The sequence below is a fragment of the Bactrocera latifrons genome, unplaced genomic scaffold (assembly GCF_001853355.1).
Source record: "Bactrocera latifrons isolate USDA-ARS-PBARC rearing strain unplaced genomic scaffold, ASM185335v1 scaffold_233, whole genome shotgun sequence".
Taxonomy (NCBI): Eukaryota; Metazoa; Arthropoda; class Insecta; order Diptera; family Tephritidae; genus Bactrocera; species Bactrocera latifrons.
In genome coordinates, this window is record NW_017535886.1 from 80,439 (window position 1) to 103,055 (window position 22,617).

Here is a 22,617-nt window from a genome sequence, read left to right on the forward strand (position 1 = left end):
CGCCTAACTTATATTTTACTGTACCATAGCGTCAAGACTGACATGCTTCCTGGAAGGGCATTGAGTCGTCTTTATATTGCTAACGCAAATCGACAGGACACTGGAAATTATACTTGCATGCTTGGCAACGATATTTCAGGCACCGTCATGGTTCACGTCCTAAATGGTATATGACTACCCGCTTTTTTATTTATAAAAACATAAATTGTATTATTTACATCCCAGGCGAAGAGCCAGCCGCAATGCAACATGCATCAGGAGCTAAGTTGTGCTCTCCGATTTCGATTGTGATAGTTACAATGATGGCATCAAAGATTTGTCTACGATGACAACACTAATACGAACTATTTGACACTAACACCAACACCACTTGTCCAAATCTGCATTTTTCATGTCCGCATAATAAAGGGTTGTTTTAGAATATAAATAATAATAGGTGCATATTACAAATAAATGAATAGGATATGAACCGAACAATTTTTACAATACACAATAGAATAAAAATGTATATATAAATGTTCATAAATTATTGAAAAGATGTATGTTAAGACTTTAACTTTTTCATGTATACTTAAACTCACTGTATTATAATTGAATTTTTTTCATTTTTATACAAATATTTAAATACATAGAAATTTATATTTATAACAATTTGCAATGATCAAATATGTCTGGAGATTAACACATTTTCGGAAACGTCGATCCTTAGTGAAACTAATGTACCAAGAATATTGTGAACTGAGAAGTCTTTCTAAATTTTATTAAACGAAACCATAAGTTAGGTTCTAAGAAAATGATAAACTTCCAAATGCAAATTATTATTGACGATTATTCATATTTGGTATTCGTTAAAGGTCCTAACCTGGACATTTGTCAACTAAATATTCACATATTATCTTAAACCAAGTCCGCGAAACAGCTTCCAGTGAGAATGAAGTCAAAGAAGTCATGAGTAGTGCAGTTAATAAAACTAAATTCTATATTGTTAAAATTAATAATAATAAATTTCCAAAGCTTTTCAAGTCCATCTTAAATGTGTCGTGGCATTTCAAAACTATTTTTAATATTCACTGTGATCGGAACACAGTGATATTTAAGCTTCGAATTTTGTGTAAAATTTACATCAATTTAACACTTGTTTAAAATCTATAATTTCAGAACTTAAACTATAAAATTCTAATCAACATCATCTAGGATACAGTGTTGATATTACATAATATGTATGAATAAAACCAAGAGGACTATTTTACAAGCAAGAACAATTTAAACAATTCAAAGCGAAGAAAACCTTTTATATCAATTAGCTTACAAGTAAATACAAAACATTCAATTTAGAATTGTATGTAAAACGATCATTTAAGACGACGTCAAAGGCGAGAATTTGTTAATAATATCAGAGAAAGTTATGCGTAAATAAATTATATAAATACAAAAGTATCTCTGAGGCTAAACAACATGAAAGAGCCAAATTTAAAAAAAAAAAATTGAGAAAAAAATCGAGTGAGATAATGAAACAATACTTATAGAGAAATAAAGAAAGCATACAATTAACTGGAAATCAAAATAAAAATAAGTAACATATGTACTCGTATTTATTTAAGCAAGATTGTTACATTTTTTTACTCATAGTACATCCATAAATGTGTCATTAACGAAAACCAAACATTTACATACATACGTAAATACATACATACAAGAGTAGATGTGTATATGTATATCAATAGCATATATACATATGTATATCAATAGCAAATCTTGCGAAACATTTTCGCGATAGCAACTTTAAATTACTAAAAATAATTGTACGTTTTTTTTCAAAATAGATTCAAATTTCGACATTTCTAATTCAACACAATTTTTTGCCTCATCGTTACCATATTCTACCCCTTCTAATGGCAAAAGGTTTATCTGAATGATGTTGGAATAAATTTTTAATTGAGGTGATTACTTAAGATAACATTCGGCAATGGCTTTATTTTATTAATACATCCAGTGCATTAAAATCTTTTGAATAAAAATGAGGTGAAGATACTTCAAATAATTCTAATTTTGTTTATATGTAACTTTTAATAAATTTACGAAAGTACACTGAATATTTTTTATTATTATAATTACCAACGGGTCCAAAATGGACTGCGAAGTAGGCACGGGGGTATTCTCCGCTCATCTAGGCATATCAACCAAGCAGAATAACTACGCATAGAAAACGCCTACGAAGTTTTATTAGAAAACCACGGAAATATACATAAATGTATTGCACTAAGCTCACTAAAAGACAAGATCCAACTAAACTTGATCTGGATTCCCGGCCACAGGAATATTTTCGTAACAAAAAAACAGACGAGTTGGCAAAGACATCAGCTTTCCTCAACGAATCGGAGGCGGAGCTAATACCAAGCCCGCTAGGATCGCTCAAAGGAGAGATCGATAGACAAATTCAACAAGTTGCAAATAACAGGTGGGAAAACATAACAAAATGCGTCATAACTAAGCAATTATAGCCCATATGACAGGAAAAAAACCAACGACTTATTAAATAGGTCAAGAAAAAGCATATACAGAGTAACAGCTAGCTGGGCACTGGGCATTTGGGGAACACGCATCCAAAATGGGTATGCCCTACAACGACATTTACCGTGGCTGCGGAGTAGCAGGGAACAAGGAAACAATCTTCCACTTTCTCTGCGAATGCCCAGCTCTAGCACAAACCTTGAATGGATTTCCACTAAAAGCATATCGGACATAAGTAGTTTCATCGAAACCTCAAAATGGTTTGAGAGAGAGGTGAAACGTAATAGCAGATACAGGAGGTTCTACGAATAGTGTATCAAAATGGCACATCAAGTGCTAATTGAGCCCGTTAGGGCTGCACTCCTACCTACCTACCTAGAATTACTGGAGCTCGTACATATGAATAACATATTTACATGTGTATGTGTATTTCATATTTATCATATATGAAAGTTTACATGATTTTTAATCTAGGTATTGTTTTAATGAATTAAGAAGATTGTTTTAATGAATTTGTATCGGATCCTTGAGAAGCAATAAAATTATTTAAAGTCAAACTAATTAGTTTCTTATGAGCGGAAATTCATTTTATCGAAAATAAACCATAATTGTTAGTAAAAATCTTTAAACATGGATGCTGCTCATACCTAAGTTGTTACTTTAATATATTCCGCGGATAGTATTTCTCTACCACATAAAGAAGATACGATTTAAGAAAGAGCTTGTTTATTTTCGACATTTTACTTTTTATGAGAAAAACTGAAATTTCAGAGATATCAGCGAAAAAAAACGACTTGTGAAATAACGGATAATTCACTATTCCAATTGTCCTTTCAGCACTGAATAAATACCACGTTAAACACAAGTTCCTGGAAATAGTTCGCTAAATTTATTTCAATCATTTAGTTACATTACAAAGAGGAAATTTATATTAATTTGTAACAGCTGGTTTAGAAATCAAAATCAGTGTGAAATTTGAAAACAAAAAATTTTTTTTTGGCTTTTGTTTTTTTTTTATAATTTTGAGTATAGTTAATTATAGGATAGCCGCTCAGTTATAGCAGAGTTAAAGGGTTAGGTGGGTTTCACAGGTACAACAAAAAAGGTATTTTTACGATTTTTTTTTTAATACAAGCAATCATATATTTGAAAAATATAATATGTTGTATCAAATGTATACTTATATTCGAACAATATCTCCTGAAATTTCGATACAAAAATTTCGAAAATTCCTCCGTTAAGACCGCATTTCCCTGGGTGTCTCTCAAAAAAGTGCTCTGGCCGTGGACAGAATAACATATTATTGGTTCATATAAAATTAAAAAAAACTAAGTATATTCTGTTAGTACATATCTAAATCTCGTTTTTGAACGTAGGAAATAAAAAAATATTGAAATTGTCCTTCTTTTCTCGGACTTTGAACAAAAAATCTAATTTTTGGTAAAATTTTCGGCATTTTTTGGTCAGAAAAATAAGTTGTAATGAAACAAGAAAAAATCCTTCATTCAATAACTAGATAATATGATTTCAAAACCGTGTACACAATACGAACTAAATCGGTCGATAACTTTTCGAGAAATCGTGTCCACCGACTTCAAAAACACAGTTTCGAGAAAAACGCCTTTAAAGACAGGGCACTTAGCGCAGCTAGCCTTGAGTGCACAAGTTATTACTCAGATCAACTTTAAAATTTAGGACTATATTTTGGAGGTTTTGTAGAATTTAATAAAGCAAATAAAAAAAAATTGWTTTTTGGAAATTTTCAAACCCACCTAAACCCTTAACAACAGCTCGCCAGTCGCTTCTTCTTTTCGCTACGTGACGCGAATTGGATATTCCAAGCAAAGTCAGGTCCTTCTCCACTTAATCTTTCCAACGGATGGGAGGTCTTCCTCTTCCTCTGCATCCCCGAGCAGGTACTGCGTCGAATACTTTCAGAGCTGGAGTGTTTTCGTCCATTCGGACGATATGACCTAGCCAGCGTAGCCGCTGTCTTTTAATTCGCTGAACTATGTCAATGTCGTCATTATCTCATACAGCTCATCGTTCCCTCGAATAAGATATTCGCCGTATCCAACAGGCAAAGACCATAAATCTTTCGCAGAACCAATCATGGTTTTTTTTTTCAATCAAAGAAGTAATAGAAGGCTTGTTGGGAAAGCATCGTCCTAACAACTACGTTTTGTCGCAAGGATGTTAAGAGCGTTCTCGGAAATTGGTTTTTTTTTTTTTTGGTTTTTGCCAAAATGTGACAACTAAGCGAAAAAACATCAAGATAAGGAAAAACAGGGTCATAAGGTCATAAAAAAAGCTGACACATACGAACGCCAAACCCTTTGAGGGTTTTACTATACTGAAATAGTACCATCACCCTGACTTGGAATTTCTCACCCCCCAGACAATAATCCCAAAAATGTTCCCCAGTGATATCTATGATGATATCTATTCAGCATATTCAAAATGGCAAGCAAGAATTCTTTTTAGTTTTGTAACCTTTTGAGACAATATTTTGTGACTAAAGACTAGAGTCTGCGTTGTGAATAGTAACTAGTGAAAAATTGAGACTTTACCTCAAAATGTCTTTAATAGTGACTAGAGACTGCTTACAGAATTGCGCTATAACAAAAGTAATTTTTGTATAGCGTAATCTTGTGAAATCTAGTAGATTAGTTGGATAATCTCCTCAACAGCAAAAATCTCGCAATTAACTGTGCGATTTTATACTGTAATACAATCACAAGTCTCTAAATTTGAGATTTTAAGTTAGAGACAATTTTTGTGACTTGAAACGATTTTGCTATTCTGTGACAGTCACAAAATCTCTTGGATTTCATTATGAAGAGATATTTTTACACTTGAATATAAAATAAATATGTCGATAACAAGTATTACATTTTCTATAACATAGTCAAAAAACATAATTAACAATAAAAATAAAAATATATGTATGTTGTTATTAATATCTGAAAATAAAGAATAATTAAATAGAATTATTTATGTCTAAAACGAAAATAAAGATTAATTATATAAAATAAAATAATAATTAAATAAAAATAATAATATCATCTGAAAGAAAAGATTAATATTATCTGAAAAAACAAACAAAATATATTAAATACAAATAGAATGGACTCTGATATCATAATATTTTCTGATTATTAAAAATATAAAACAAACATTTGTTTTCACAAATTATATGGGATTGTGCAGGCCGCCTTGAACGCATAAAATACATACTTATGTACATGTATTTATTTTTGCGTATTATATTAGACTGCGCAATCCAATTTCAAACAAAACACACTTATTTTCACATACTTAACAAATTATATTTGCTGCCTCTGATGATATTGCTGCTGCTGCTATTTCCAATTCATTCTGATTTCCAATGCTATAGAAATAAATGAAGTAACTATTTACAAATTATTAAAAAAAAAATCCCATAGAATTCACTTACTTACCTTCTTGTTGTATTAGCACGAATGACATGCGTCCTTCAATCGTTCTTTTATTATCCTTTTTGGGATTTTCCCTTGGCACTATTGACAATTATGTTTTCTCCTTCGCACTCATTCAAATAAATCAAGAAATGAAAGAAATTTTTTTTCATCGCATTTAGGTAAACAAAAAATAACCCGAAAATGTGTGTTGGTGTTAGTGCATAGAGAAAAAATGTGTAGTTGTATTAAAATATTCGAGAAAATTGGTTAGCCGTAGCTGTCAAGGTAAATGAAGCATATACACACTAGTAAGAGGTAAGAGTGTCGGTTCTAAATCGGGTGCATCGTAACCTTAAACTTTGCTGTAATCAGATGATACCGCTATTCTACTTACTATTCGGTAGGCGCACTTTACATTTCTTTGTCTTGCGTAAACAAGTGTAGTTATTGAGAATGTACTAAAAATTAACAAATAAATTGTTTTCGAGCTAAATTTAAAGTAATAATGGGAAAATTCTACTATTCTGGACGGAAAATGAAAAAGTAAGACTTTTATCACTCCCAAGGACCAATCGAAACATCGCCAAACAGATAAAACGCAGTTCCAGAACCGTTGATAGATATTTAAACAATTCAGAGGCATATGGAAAAAATCTTTAAAGGAAAAAAGAAAGCCCTATCTGAACAATCAGTATGCAGAATTGTTAGAATTGCTTCAAATTCGACTAAGTCTGCAGCTAAGGTTAAGAAATGAGCCGGAGCAAGCCTTTCAACTGTTCAGCGTACAATCAGAAATGCAAAACACCTAAAGCGTTTAAACAAAAAGAAAAATCTCCTCTGAATGAACCATGCAACGAAAAACGGCTTCGAATCGCGAAAGAATACATCACGTGGACTGTTCAATCTTGCCCTCGACTTAATGATTGGCGTTCAGTTGTTTTTGCTGATGAAAACCGCTTTAATTTAGATGGCCCTGATGGCGTTCAATACTATTTTAACGATTTGCGGAAAGATAAGTTATATTATATTTAAGTCGCCACCACAGACGAGAAGGTAGAGTCATGGTGTGGGGTGCCATCACGTTTTATGGAACAATTGACTTCGATTTTATCGATCAAAAGATGAACGGCGTTCGCTTCAAAACATTGTTGGAGTTTATATTTCCACAATTAAGAGATCTTTTTGGAAAATTCCTTGGATGCTTTAACAAGACAATGCTCCCATTCATAAAGGCCGAGTTGTAAAATCGTTTATTCCGAGTCAAAACGTTAATGTCATGACCTGGCCACCATATCCACTAGATCTCAACATAATTGAAAATGTTTGGGGCTGGCTAACACGGAAGGTATACGAAGGAGAAAAGCAATACCAAGATAAAGAAACATTAACAGCAGCTACTAAACGTGCTTGTAGGGAGGTTTCCTTGAGCTACATATATTCCCTGTATCATTCTATGAAGGACCGGATTTATGAAGTTATAACTACCAAAGGAGGGAGTACTCATTGCTGAAATTAATTTTTTTTATATCTCTAATAAATAAAATAGTAACACGAACTAAAAATTTAAGTTTTTTTGAGTAGCTTTAAGAAAATGTTTGAAAAACAAAATTTTGTTAACTTTGAATAATCATTTGAATATTATATTTAAATTACATATAATTACAAATATTTTACACATACCTATTAAAAATATTAGAGCAACTAGTGAGCGTTATTTCACAACCGGTGATTTTTCCACTGTAATATAAAGGAATATAAGTGAAGTATGGCAGATGTTAGAAATGGTACATGATATATATGCTAAATTATGATTTATATAAAAAATTACCTACAAAAAATAAAATGTTATCGAACAAATTTGAAGAAACATGTTCAAAATAAGCATCCTGCAGTGGAACTACCAACCCAATATTCTCTACGGCCGCTTGGACGATGAAAAGACCAAAATGCCAATATTGTTAAATGCAAATGTTAACAGGTAACATACATACACTATATAAAACTTATACACTGACCTACCTGCATCGGAATTTTCATTATACGTAGTTATTATACAAACCGGATATTCGAAAATCATGGTAATATTATATGGGAACTAGGTCAAGTTTTCGCCCAATTGTATCCATTTTAGGCACAATGCTATACTGTATTTGTAAAATATGTTCTGAAATTTTCATTGAGATAACTCAAATATTGGCCGATATATCCAGGATAAAGTCAACTGGAAGTTCGAAAATCTTTACATAATATTAGGTATATGGGTGCTCAGAGAATTACTATTGTCAGGAAAGGATTCTCTCTGAATTTCAATTTTATATTCCACGCATTGACCGATTTTTTTGGTCACAAGTCAATTTTAGATCCACATTTTCGGTACTTAGCGTCTTCAACAGTGTTGGTTAGAACACTTTTTGGTCAAAAGGTTGCACGTTTTAAGGGTATTAGAACTGCAAAATTTTATTTAGTTACATTCATTACTTCTTGGCTTGTGTTGTAGAAAGGGAAAGAATCGGATGGAATTTTAAATTGTGTTATTGGTCGTAGTCCGATTTCACCTATTTTCACACTGTGCCTTAGGGGAAACGGTCAGTCCAGTCCCGAGATTTGTGATTTTATCAAAAAGTGGCGGGGCTACGCCTCTCGTCCAATTTTCACAACGTTTTCAATAGAACCTTTCCATACCATCACGGAGGTAAAAACTAATATCGTATTTAGTTATCGATTTATCGCGCTTTTAGTAGTTGTGAACTGTACCTTTTTTTTAATTTTTCTTCCACAAATGCCTCATGGCAAATATGTAACCCCCTATGTTAAATTACAGTTCAATATCTTAATTAAGTGCTTAGTTATGGCAGTTTATATGTTTTTGGTTAATGGCGATTTGTGGACGTGGCAGTAGTTCGATTCCGCTCATCTACGAACTCGTAACTTTTTTTGTGCTAAGGAACCCACATACCAAGTTTCATCGAGATATCTCAATTTTTACTCAAGTTACAGCTTGCCCGGACGGACGGACAAAGAGACAGTCAACCGGATTTCAACTCTTTTCGTCATCCAGGTCATTTATGTATATACTATTGGAACCGTCCACGTGTTGCTGTGGTATACTTTTTATACTATTATTGCTATAATAAACTGTGTATCCAATCAGTGAACATTTCATTTACGAATAAAGGCGAAAGCGTTTCTGTTGGTATAAGAATCCAGGGGATTGTACGTGAGCTTTAATTTTGAATATGTTCATTCTAATAAATGTCAATAAAAAAAAATAATGAATTTAAGGGCGTTTTCTCGGTAAGGTTAACGGCATCTTAAAAAAGGGTTTTTAACGAAAGTAGGAATCTTGGTTAGGTTTACCAGAACTTTACCACCTTTAACTGACAAATGGCTGCTAATCAGACATTGAGAATAAAGTAGCTCTATATCTATCACGTTTAGTTTTATGTGACAACCGTAAATTAAACAAAACTATAATAGTCTGTAGCAACTGGTTACAAGATATTTAAAACATGTCTCAGTGGTAAAAGTTAAGTGAGTAAAAGTTGTAAACAAAGAAATCAATCAAAAGCAATGCATATGGGTTCACTTGGCAATTGTCCCCCATAATCAAAAAATGCATTACTTTCATTAAATGGAAAATATTTGAATAAAGACGGCTTTAATACCAAAATATGACTCTAAAAAAGTTTTCTTTTAAAAAATATTAAACAATGCGAATTTTTAGTATCAAAACCACCCTTTGTATAAATTTCCAATGACAGTGAAAAGGGTTTCGATTAGTGAATAGATTAAATGTAATCGAATCACTTCAGATTTTTAGTCGGAAAATGTTATAACACTATGTACAAGGTCTGGCACTCGAAACTAAAAATGCCATAAATTCGGTTTAGAAAGTTATTTTTATTTATTTTAAAGTACAAAATATGTGAAAATGATCATAAATTCAGGAACAATTCACTTTTGCTTGATATGACCACCTTTTGCCTTAACTATGGCCTTGAGACCGTCAAAAAAGGAATCACAAGCTGCCCGAATGTGACTTGTCGGTATTTTGGCCTACCCACGGATAACGGCTTTCTTCAGCATCTCGAGACTGGTATATTTTTTACTCGTACCTTGCTCTCCACAATGGCTCAGAGAGAATAGTCCATTGGATTCGCATCTGGTGAATTCGAGAGCGATTGTGTGTTCGTAATGAAGTTCGGAACGTTGTTTTTCAGGCATTCTTGGTTCACTCGCTCTTTGTGAGACGGTGCTGAGTCCATGATTTGCGACCGAAATATTTGTTTGCCCACGGCTTCAAAGCAACCTCCAGAACATTTTCCCAATAATATGTCGCATTTACAACGGCCCAAACCATTATTTATTTCGGGTGCTGCCTCCTGGTGACCAACCGATGACTTAGATTCTCGTATGAATGGTCGGTCAAGTAAACCCTATTGTTTTGAGAGTTTACGAATTGCTCAATTGGAAACATTTTTTCGTCAGAAAACACAATCTTCGGAATTTGACCGCTTTCGGCCAAGCGTATCAACTGCTTCGCTCTCTCAAGTCTTACTTGTTGCTGCTTCGGTGTGAGATCATGGGCCTTTTGGAACTTGTAAGGTTTGGCCTTTTTTCAATATGCGTCGGATGCTGCGGTCGAATATTTTCAGTTCTTAAGCCATTTGATTGGCAGTTCGTTGTGGATTTCGCTCAAGTCGCTTCTTCATTTTCCGAACCATCTCACGTGACGTTGCAGTCTTTTGATGATCACCTCCATGGCGATTCGCGATGCTACCAGGATCATTGTAACGAGTGATGGTGCGATAAACAGAAACTTTATTCAAATTAAGGTGTTTAAGCTCACGAACAATTGCTGGTTGTGATTTTCCAGCTAAATATAAAGCAATCGCACTATTACGTTTGAATTCCATCGCTGATCACTTTTGGCAAAAAGCTTTTGTACACTTATGAACAATACTCCGAACTGTCATTCGGAAAATTTATAAACAGCTGATTCCAGTGCGACAGCTGGGCAAACGGTCTGAAGTTGGTCACACTTCGAGTGACGGACCCTTTCTTATAAAACTTCAAAGTGCATTCACCCAAATACATTTGGAATAAGCTAATTACTTAAAATTAGACGTTTTCTAGATTCCCTATTTATATTTTAAAATTGTATCACTACATAAAGATATATCATATAAAGGTAAAGTAGAAAAAGCAGTAATAGAATTCGTAATTTTTTTTTTCCAGTTTGTCGCACTGGAAGTTATCGTAACCTTCTATTCAAAGACTATCAATAAACAATACTAAAGTGTGAACGGATAATGTTTTATAAAAAAATTTAAATATTTTTAAGACCAAATTATCCAAATGTTCCTCTAGGCTAGCCGGTATCTAATCTACTACACCAATAGCAATTTGATCTCGTGGGAAAAGACTGCTATCAGTGCCGCTTTATGGCAAGGACTTCTGCTGCCTGAAAGATGCTCGGAAAACTTCCCATAGGTATTGAAAGCTCGGTGAGTGGTCCTGTGACTCCTGCACCGATTCCATCCAACGTTTTCGAGCCGTCAGAGTACCACCTAATCGTACTTTCTCTAAGCAGTAGCTCGAGAGTAGAATCATTCCATTCAGCCTTGCTGCCAATGGTAACCTTGAACTTCTTCGTGAAGTATAGTACCACTTCGCTCTTTCGCCCTCTGGGACCAGATTATCTTACTTTGCCACACCCTTCTGCCGCCATCTCTAGAAGTTTGTGCTTGGTTACCTGACCGATCACTAGATGAAGCGGTATGAGCTCTAGCATGACTTCAAGTGCGGCCGTCGGACAAGAGCGCATTCCATCGGACATGCTAGTCGTTGCAGCTTCGATAGTTGGAGCCCTACCGAAGTCTGCGAAGCTATTGAGACCAAGGCCACCGCTCCATACTTGATTATCGGTTGCAAGATCATGTACAACGCCCTAACAATCCTTGGTTTGCAGCCCCAGGATTTTCCCGCCAACCGATTGCACGCCATTAGTGCTTTTGCCACCTTGACTAAGATCAGGTCGAAATGCTGCTTCCACCTCAGAGTGGAAACCAATGTGAGACTAAGATATTTGACCATGTTAGTTATCTCTATCTCTTTGTCCCCAAGTGTAAGCTTCCTGAAACCGGAGAGAGGCCTCATCTCGTGAACGGGATGATGGTAGTCTTAGAGAAGTTGATGTTCAACTCAATCCTACTACAGCACCCTTTTGCCAGGCTTAAACCTCTTTTTAGTAGGTCACAGAAAGTGTTCTCAAATTTACCTCTGGTAATAACAATCGATCGCGTAACCTTGGTATCGGATCTCATTGTCAGTTAGCGATGCTAGAGAGTCGTCCATGACAAAACTCCGTTGAAGGGGGATAGCACTCCCCCTAGTGGACAGTCGTTGTGCGAAGACGAATCCTTGTATATCCTACTGTGGTTTCAGCTATTCTGATGCGCAGTGCGGCCTCTTTCCATCTGTGCAACGGTGCTTCCACATTCCAATCCTCCAGTGTCCTGGCTATGCTCCTGTGAAGCGTGTTATCAAAAGCGCCTTCGATGTCTAGGAAGGCGCAGAGAATCACTTCCCCACCTTCCAGCGAAGTCTCTATCTCCGAAGTTAGCTTTTTTCCAAAATTATCCGACGCTAGCTGGTACAGAGCAATATCGGTTGATCTGACTGCTCTGAAGCATGCTGATGCGCATGCAGGGGTGCAATTTTCAGCGCCTTCGACTTGATTTCATGATCTACGATCTTTTCCATACTTTCCAGAAAGTTAGACTAATTGGTCTGAAGGATTTTGCCAGTGAATTGGCCTTCCCTTGTTACTTTGGGTATAAAGATCACCTTCGCGGTCCTCCTTAGTTCAGGGATGTACGCCATTACGGGGCTATCCCTCATCAGCCGAACAATGAAGGACAGTAGACTGGTCTTCCCAAATTGTTTGCGGGAAGCGCGCTAGCTCTATTTTCCGCGCTGATCATATGCGTTCCGTCGCTTCTTTTGATCGCTAGTATTGCAGCTGAACAGTGACTTATGCAGCCTAGCTGCTTCTGATGTGGAGGTGACATTTTTACAGAGACCAACCGAAAGAGATATAGAGTTAAAACTTAATGTTTTCAGCATTTGTCAGTAGACAGTCCTCGCTTTTTCATAGCTTTAGACATATTATACTGAAGATGAACATACTTGAAAACCAGTTTGACGCCCTTTTAGGCCAATCCTTAATACTTCCATCTAGATTTGGTCCCGTACGACTTCTTATTTTAAAATTTAAAAGCCACTCCCAGCTCATTTTTATGTATGACAAGGTAACTGCAGAGGCCTACTTATAGACTTCCAAAAAAAGTATTTTTCAAACGCCGTTCATATAGGTTTCATATACTTATTTCACAAACCATTAAAGATATGTATATTAGGGTGGGTCGATTCCGACAGAAGACGGTCAAGGGCCAACTTTCTGACTTCTATCCGTTCGTCAGTCATCATACTAAGGAGAATGTTTTCTGGAAGAGCAAAGAAAGCATTCTGTTGAATGGATGAATCGACAACCTTGCGCAGTTTAGCAGGTAAGTATGTTCACCTTTGAATTGCAGCATAGAGCCATCTTTGATTGAACTGTTGAATCTTATTGAGAACCATAAAGGCTGTCTCTTATACACATCTAGATGTGTATAAGAGACAGAGATAAGCTTGGTCTGTGCTAAGTTGGGTCGGATTAATAACCTCAGAAGGTAATTGGCAGGATGGAAAACTTTCAAATTTGACAACAGGCAACTTCTCACAACCAGGGAGCAGTTTACCTATGTCGCCAGAGAATGTATTTGGACTCTTTGAGACACCATCTATGTGTTCGAAAAGAGCACGAAATGGAAGTTCGTTGAAATGTAGAAGACAAACAACCCACTGTAATGGCCTACCTATTCTTTCTTCTAGTTTCCGAATGATTCCACCTTTCCAACCTGTGTTCGTGTTGGTGCCATCAGCACCGACAACTTCTAGATGTTCCACATCAACTGAATTGTCTTGTAAATGTTGCCATATAGCTTGAGTCTCATCCTCAGCTGGCCCGGATGGAGAGGTGACGTGGCCAAAGTAATGACAACTAGGTTCCGCTATAAGAGAAATATGTTCCTCTTTGACAGTGTCGCGGTAGTACTTTTCACCATCGCTGACTTGTGTAAGTGTATTGTCTTTGCGGAAAATTCATCATCAGCATCGTTTTTGGAAGAATCCATGTGCGACGCACCTACATTGTTGTCGTCTGTATGAGAGTCTGGCTGATCTGAATGGTCACGTGTTCTAGCTGATACTTATCTGGTAAGTGTAGATGTTGTTTGAAAGCTTTCTTTACTTTCATTTTTCTTTGTAATCTTTTTTGTTTCAGGTAGATCAACACTTCCAATGCGACCAATCGCCCTATACGAAATCTTTCAAACTGATAACACAAAAGAACATCCTGGTAAGTAGGTAACTGGGACTCAGAGAGATTGTACGGATATATGCCACAGGACATTTCTGTCTAAATTTAAATTTGGATACAGACATTTTGAGTTCTGTGTTCTGTTGAGAGAATATAATTGATAGCAATCGGTGAAATCAACGTCGGCGCGCCGCATTTTCGCTCGTATCTCGGGAACGGTTCGTCCTACGGCCATGATCACATAAACCATAGACATGATCACATATACGTAGACAATTTCACGATTTTAGGCGAATTTCCGAAATTTCAAGGCCAGAGTTGGGGTTGAAGATGCAATCCGATCTCAAAACAAAAAGTTGCATTTGAATCAGGAAGTACTAAGGCAACTTTTCCGCACTATTAGAAATCCCGAATCGAAAAAAGTCTGGAATCGACCCACCCTAATGTATATGCCCAGAGCAAATTTTCTCAACAACATAAACAACATTACAACAAAGATGGAATCGAAGGGTTTCAAAATAAGCATTGTAAAATTGGACAATGAGTGTGAAATCCTATATTACATGCACATATGTATTTATATTTGTGTCTTTACGTCACAGCATGAAAATTGACGAATAGACTACAACTACGCTTACGTTTGATCACGTTGATTTCATCAAATTCAAGCAGATAAAATTAAACGCAATTTCAATATATTTTAAGATATATTAATGAATTTAAATTAAAAACTTGTTAGTAATTTCAAAAATATTATACGACTTTATTTTTTGTATAGCTTGCATATTACAAATGTTATTAAAGTACAAAATGTGTTTCGGTATTAATAGTAACTGCCATCTATCAGGAAGAATTCGAAAATTGTTCAGTTATTTTCACAAAAAGCAAACCAGTGACAAAGTAATAACCGGAAAACTAGCTGAAATTAGGAAGGAAAATCTGAGTACAACCACACTATGTTGTTGCTTGAATTTACCAATAGAATTTGAAATAATTTGTTCCCTAAGATATATAATATTTTGAGCTAATGCAAACGACTGAAAGAAGCCAACGAATTAATTTTTATAATAAAAAAGAATAATATAATAATTAATATTATGTATGCATATTCATTATGTTACCATTTACTTCGAATTCTAATAAGTCCAAACACTAACATTTTGTGCAGTTGTAGTTATTTAACTAATATCTGATTTGTATCTTAACAATTCAAAACTATTAGAAATTAATGAAATCAAGGTATGTTTTCTTATGACAGCAACTAATTTCGGTTAGTAAAAATTTCTTTACTAGAACTCAAAGGATCGTTTCAGTGTGACTCTTCGAAAAATCACGGATTTTCGCGATTATTTCTTTTTAAGTTAGAAATAACTAATCGGTTAGATTTTTTTTATATAAATACATTCATGACGAATACAAAAAAATATTTTTTAAATCTATTCATTGAGTGCATAATAGTTAAATAAAGTATTGAAATTACACGTAAAAAAAAGTATTGTACAATGTCCATGATTGCGGCCGCAATTTTGATTTGAAACAAACATTTCAAAAAGTTTATTAATCTGTTTGAACAAAAAGTTTCGATTATTTCCTTATTCCCTTATTTTCTACAGTTTTTCGTAAAAAAAACCTTCCATAGCGCTATAGAGAATGACGATAAAAGAAATGTTCTCTCCAAATTGGAACTAGATATGTTCAAAAAACCTTCCTTTGATAGTGGAAACCGTTTTGAAAACCACTTTTCTGAGAAAAAGAGCGTTTATAGATTGGAGTCGGTATGTTCTCCACTCTGTTCCGTTTCTACATGAAACGTTGTAGTGACTGTAATAATTTTTATTTCGTTTTCAAAATATGAGAGAATGTTTACTTCAATGCATAGTATCCGATAAGGTATAATATAAATAGAATAATAATATCCATTTTTCGAAAATTTCACACTGATACAATCCCTTAACAACTCCTCTGCTTTTAACTCTCTCATTTCTTCTCTTTTTCTAGTTTTTAGATAAATAAAAGCTTTTCTAGAAATCTTGGTTAATTATTGATAACTAGCAATAAATACAGAATCACATTTACATGCTATACGTTGAACATGTTTATTCATAGCAAACATCTTTATCAGTGTACATTTCTACTGGCATTGCAGCAGTCTCGTTGCTATATTCCATCATTTCAATATCTCTACAACTTGATGCCAAAAGTTCTCTTCGAATTTCAGGTGTAATCTTTGGGTGTGATTGCTTTCTGTAATAATAAAATTGAAATATAAGAAAATGGATTGAACGAGCAACAATGTTGTTTACCTTAATAAATTAAGCAAAGCTTCTTTTTGCTCGGAAGAAATGTCGTTCTTATAACGTTGTGCAAACGTTAATAAGCTTTGATGCCACAATACAGGCATTTCACGTTTATCATTTTCAAATCTGCATGCATATATTCATAAAAATGTATTATAGATAATGAGAAACAATGTAAGGTCTTACCTAATAAAATGAAAAACGGCGGCATCGATAACACGGTAAGGTAATGCATAACGTTTGTCAAGGAAGTAGCGAATAAATATTGAATTTGCTCCTGTATATCCCATTTCACATATTTTGAGTAAACATGCTGACGAATGCAATACGGGAATCGAACTGCGTGCGATGACGCTTCCAAATATAATTGATTCTCGCAAAGTGCAATCTCCAGCCTCTAACAAAGGAAGTATTATACCTTTCATAAAAGCAGCTGGTTTGAATAGTGCTTTTTTTAAAGCATTGTACAAATGCATATTAAGTTTTTTATATTCGCAAAGATCGTCTCTAATGCGCGGCAACAAAACCAAATTATAAAACCGCTGAGCCATTGCGTGCGAGAGAACTGAACAAAATATACTGAAATGTTAAATAGTAATACTGTTCAAAATTGTAACTCCATAAATAAGTGTTTACATAAGTATATATGCGTTTCGTTGATTAAGTACTTATGTTTACATATTTTATGTTTATACTCGCAAATAAAAGTTCAAAAAGCTGTTTGGCAGCCAATGGAGATGAGGCGGTTTACGAATATTTGAATGCTAACAGTGTTAAACAATTTTCAGAATACAGTAACAAACACACGAACAAAACTTGTACAGATATTTATTTTGACTTTGAAAGGACTATTCCCTTAAACAATTTTAGGTTTTAAGCTACAAAGAAATATTTAATCTTTGAGCACCCACAGAAACGTTTCAATAAAGCACATCGATTACTGCGGCCCAAAAAACCAAACTAAATATCTATCATCAATAGAGATAGCGTTTGTCAAGAAATTCGTTTGGTACTAAGTGTCTATAAGACGCCACACGATCTTTGGCATTATAGTCAGCAATGCGATTGCAATGATAGACGATGCACATGAAATAGCTCGATCGATATTAAAAGTTGATATTCCGTCATATCTTTTCATCCTTTCACAGGGTGGTTCTTGATTTTTTTTTTTTACCACAAGTTAACTGGGCACGATGTTAAGTCCTGTAGTGATTCTGTGCACTTTACGGAAACCATATTTAGGACCTACTAAGTTAAGAGGGTGAGTGTAAGTTAAGAGGGTGAGTGTAAGTCTGGAGTAACAAGCCCCAAGTGTCTTCACAAGATCAGACTCCCCTTGGTTAGTAGGCTTTCAGTACTTTGACCACTCTTCTGACTTTCCAAATACCGCGTATATAAAGAGTGATAAACGACAGATTGATGATCTATGTAGATGTGCTACTCCCATCGAGTCTCGATGTTTTAGCATCACGTTTTAGCTTATGCCAACTAGAGCCTTCTCTTCGGTGAAAATGGGCGCATTCTTTTGTACTACATATTTTGCCCATTTATGCTTTAATGAACATTTCTTTTACACATTTTTAGTTGCCAATCAATTTATGACTAACACTAATCTACCATCATGTGACGATCCCATTGACATTAATACCTTACTTCCCTTACTTTTGGACCACCTCTCTCTATGTTTCACTCTATAATTTCGTACTTTATACCAAAAATATTAACAGGTGGTTGCAGTCTGACTTAGACTAAGTCTAAGTTGGTAACTCATATTTGCTTCTCGAGTCTGGAATTTTTTTCATATTTTTCAGAATTTCGTCATATTTTGGTGATTTATAGTTACCTTGGAAATTTTCATCAATCAATGCAAAACTTTCCCAAGCTTCAGTTTCCCAAAACAGGCCTTGATAAAATGTGCATGTTTTTTTAATTGTCGTGCTGAAGCCTCATTAAATTGAAAGAATTGAATGGAAGAGTAGATGTTTTAAAAATCGGGGAATTTGGCGACAACATTGTTGCTGAGTGCTGAGTGATGAATAAATCCGTATGGTATATTGTATGTGTTTATGGCTATATATTTTTAAGTTAACTATTGACTTTTTTCGAAAGATATTTAAATGTGGTAAAAATAAATTAAAACGCAAATATATATTTTCGTACACACTTTTACACATTTGTAGATGTACATACCGAGTTCCTTGAAACATAGCTGCAGCACTCCAATTATGCGGTTCCGTTATAAATAAAATCTGCTCCCAATTTCGTAGTCTTGGAATAATTTTAAATGCTTTCGGCACTTTTCCACTTCGATACCGCTTCATTACATCTCTAACTCCTTCATACATTTCTCGCACCCTAAAAAGATTGAAAATGTTATAAACTAGATTTCAATATTTAACTGCGTTCGAAAAAAAGATAATATGTAGCGGAATATTAGTTTTTATTAAATATGAAATAATGAGACACAAACATTATAGAAGAGGAGATCGTTTAATTTTATATTCTTGCAACCTGCTGAAATCCGGTTGACTGTCTGTGCGTCCATCCGTCTCCAATCTGTAACAAATTTATAGGAACTCGACACTCTAAATCCACAGCGACCATATTCACGAACTGTACGAAGGAGTACAGACTGGATATTAACATCTCAGATTAAGATCTAAGGAGTTAGATGTTACATTGGACAGCAGACTGCCAAAATACTCAGTCGCAACAAAATGCTCAAGTCGCTACCCGGGAAAAAGATAGAGAAACGCTGTTAGTAACAAACAATTCAATGGGCCGGTCGGTCATAAACTATGTCGCACCAATATGGTCGTCTAGATATAGTGACACGAGAAAGCTTGAGGCGTGCCAAAGTAAAGGATGTCTCTCATTTGCGCAGCGAGGCCCGCATACTTCGCATCAAGCGATGACTAGAAAACCGCTACAACAACACATCAAAATAAGAATTTAATGTAATGTTTTTATCCCATTGAGTAAAAAAAACATTCCTTACTTAAACGAAAATTCCACACATATCTGCATTATGTCAGCTGAAGGTTTGAAAAGCGTAATAGGAGATAATATGAAAATAGGTGTTCGAAATTTTACGTTTCTGACATTATTTCTTACAGCTTACGCACTTTAAGAAATTAAGTTTAAGAAAGTACAATAATACTTTTAAGTAGAGGTGGTTCGATGAATTTATACAATCTCCAAAATTTTTTTTACCATAAAAAACAAAAATCTATTAGCCTGCGATTTAGAATAGCATCCCCGGATTTCGGTGTTATAATGGGTATCAAGATAATGTGATTACCAATTCACTGGAAGTGAGAGAGCAATTGCTAAACGTCAAAACATACCGAACTTTGACAGTTGACTGGATTGAGTAGGTTTTGACGTTTTGCAATTGAAATGACTGGAACGGCCAGATTGAAATTATATCAAAAATATATGTGAACGGAGGAATTTATTGCCGCCGTTCAAGATCGCTAATAAAAATTTAAAATAATGAAAATCAAAGAAAATGCGAAATTTAAATATATATTATGAAACGTTTTGTAATTTGATGCATAGTAGAATTAAGTTTCTATTACAAATGATTAAAAACATTTATTAATTTAGAACTAACAGGCTTAATTCACCTTATTAAGTATTGAAATATCGAAAGTCAGTTGTTTYRATATACCATAAAATCATAAAAAAGGAATTAAGTAGTTTCGCCATATATTAAAAGTCCAATATATAATAATTTGCAATCGTAATAAATGTTGGGTGTTTTAAATTAAATGCCCAAAAATTTTTATTTTGTTCGATCTGGTCATAATGGAAAATGTTATAAAAAACGCTTATTTTGAGGCGCTCTCACACTGGAATAAGTTGGGTATCCCATTATCCCTTATGGGTATGTACGGAAATAGGAGGTCCTCCATATCAAGAATATATATATGTCGGAGCGCTTATGCTTGTATTTTGTATGCCACTGTAAATGCGTATGTTGTAGTGCTAATATTTTGTAGGTAACTGTATATGCCACAACGTTATTTGAAGTAGGCGACGCATTGGCGGCATATATTACGGTACTATAGAATGTAAATGCGCAAATAAGTATAGTAACAGGACTAGAGAAACTGTTACTGAGTGAGGTCTGATCGTATTCTGCGAACAGAGTGAAGAGACTCAGGAACCGTTAGCTACTTTTAGAGCAATGAAAGGGTGCGTATATAATTAGGCGCTATGTCCTCGCAGAGTCAGTTCAAGAGGTGATCTTGATGGGAGCCGAACTCGCTGTGCTCGTAAAAATAAAAATAACAAGTGAAGTTATTGAATAAAGTGTGAAATGTGAGGTGTAATAGTGTGAAGTGAAGTGATATGGAGACTTCTACAAGTAAATATTCTACATCAGAAATGGGATCGGCAAGCCAAGAATCGTGCCAAATCCTCGCAGCGTTGGAAGTACAGAACCGGAATCTAATGGACATAATCAAGTCCATGCAGATACCAAGACCGATAACAGACGCAAGGCCTGTCCACGTTGCTTTGCCAAAATTCAATCCCGATTGCGCTGGAGCGGATGCCTCTGCATGGTGTACAACGGTGGACCTTATTTTTGAGGAAAATACTCTCGAAGGCGGCGCACTTGTGATAGCGTTAAGTAAGGCGCTAGACAGCAGCGCATCTCAATGGTTATCACAAATATGCTTCGCAGGCATAACCTAGACTCAATTTAAAGAGTTATTTATTCAACGCTTCGTGGGAGTCGAGACCACAACAGCAATTTTATTGAACGTTATAAATGGTCATCCTAAATATGGAGAAGGGTTTGCAGAATATGGTAGCCGAATTGTTACGTCACTCCTGTCCAAGTGGAAAAATAAAGACTTGGAGGAAATCGCAGTGTCGGTAGCGTTGGCAAAAATGGCGCAAATCGATAACAGTTTGTTGCTATGAGTATATACCACCAACGTAACAAGCCGAAACGAGCTACAACAACAACTGCAGGCTCACACTTTTAAAAAGCGTAATACGGAGGACGATGCAATTGGCCCAGAGCGGAAGAAGTTGGAAATCCAAATTAAATGTCACCAATGCGGAAAGATTGGCCATAAAATTGCAAATGCCGGCAAAGGGGAAAGAACGCAAAAGGAAACACTCACAAGGGGAGCAGCAATGGAGTGAAAAATCGATCCAGTATACTATGCTTCACGTGCAGCGAAATCGGACATTTCGGTACTTCATGTCCTAAAATCCGGACCAGCGGGAACGAGCAGAAATATGAAAAGCGTGTGGACATTTGTACTGTTGCCGCGCCAAAGGTTATAATTAATTTGTCAGGCGAGTCCGTTCCATTTTGCTTTGACTATGGAGCCGAGTGTTCCTTGGTGAAGGAAAGTGTTGCAGACAAATTTAAGGGAAAACGATTTAACAATATTGTAAAACTAACGATTCCATCTGTAGTTCTTTACAAATTCTTTCCAATATAAACATTGAACAGTATTGTCTTGAGATTTTATTTCACGTTGTAATGGATAAATACCTAACATATGATGTTTTGATTGGTCGTGAAATATTAAGACAGGGCTTTAGTATAACAATAGACGCTAAAAAATTCAGTATTTACAAAAGTAAAAGAGTTTATGTGGTAACTTTTACAGATTATGAAAAGCTTGTAGATTCCGATGGCGACCTGAGTAACTCTGATAAAAGGGCCTTAAAAAACATTCTAAAACGCTACTCTGATTGGTTTATTGGGGGAATACCACACACAGACAAAAGACAGTACAGCGCCGACCATATAGACTTAGTGAAGAGAGGCACGTACGTTATAAACTTGATGAGCTCCTGAAATTTAATGTTATTCGTCCCAGCTGTTCACCTTTTGCTAGTCCGATGATGCTTGTTAAAAATAACAAGTAAGGAAGGGCTAAGTTCGGGTGTCACCGAACATTTTATACTCTCG

At 35.2% G+C, this 22,617-nt stretch overlaps 2 protein-coding genes across 5 annotated transcripts in view; one reads left to right on the plus strand and one right to left on the minus strand.

Annotated features, from left to right (window-relative positions):
* Positions 1–590, plus strand: part of LOC108968925 (peroxidasin) — a 49,625-nt gene extending 49,035 nt beyond the window's left edge. For 3 of the 4 annotated variants that reach the window (XM_018933286.1, XM_018933285.1, XM_018933287.1), the window contains exons 6-7: positions 30–166; positions 226–329. In XM_018933286.1, the coding sequence (XP_018788831.1) occupies positions 30–166; positions 226–329 (241 nt within the window). Of the gene's footprint in view, positions 1–29; positions 167–225 lie in introns of all 4 variants that reach the window. The other variant, XM_018933288.1, reaches the window with a different exon arrangement.
* A 15,291-nt stretch (positions 591–15,881) lies between these two features.
* LOC108968924 (bystin) overlaps positions 15,882–22,617 on the minus strand; it is a 12,749-nt gene continuing 6,013 nt past the window's right edge. Inside the window, exons 4-7 of the mRNA XM_018933284.1 lie at positions 18,864–19,028; positions 16,860–17,252; positions 16,680–16,799; positions 15,882–16,620 (exon numbers count right to left, since the gene is read on the minus strand). Coding sequence (XP_018788829.1) covers positions 16,473–16,620; positions 16,680–16,799; positions 16,860–17,252; positions 18,864–19,028 — 826 coding nt within the window. The 3' untranslated portion in view covers positions 15,882–16,472. The remainder of the gene's footprint in view (positions 16,621–16,679; positions 16,800–16,859; positions 17,253–18,863; positions 19,029–22,617) is intronic.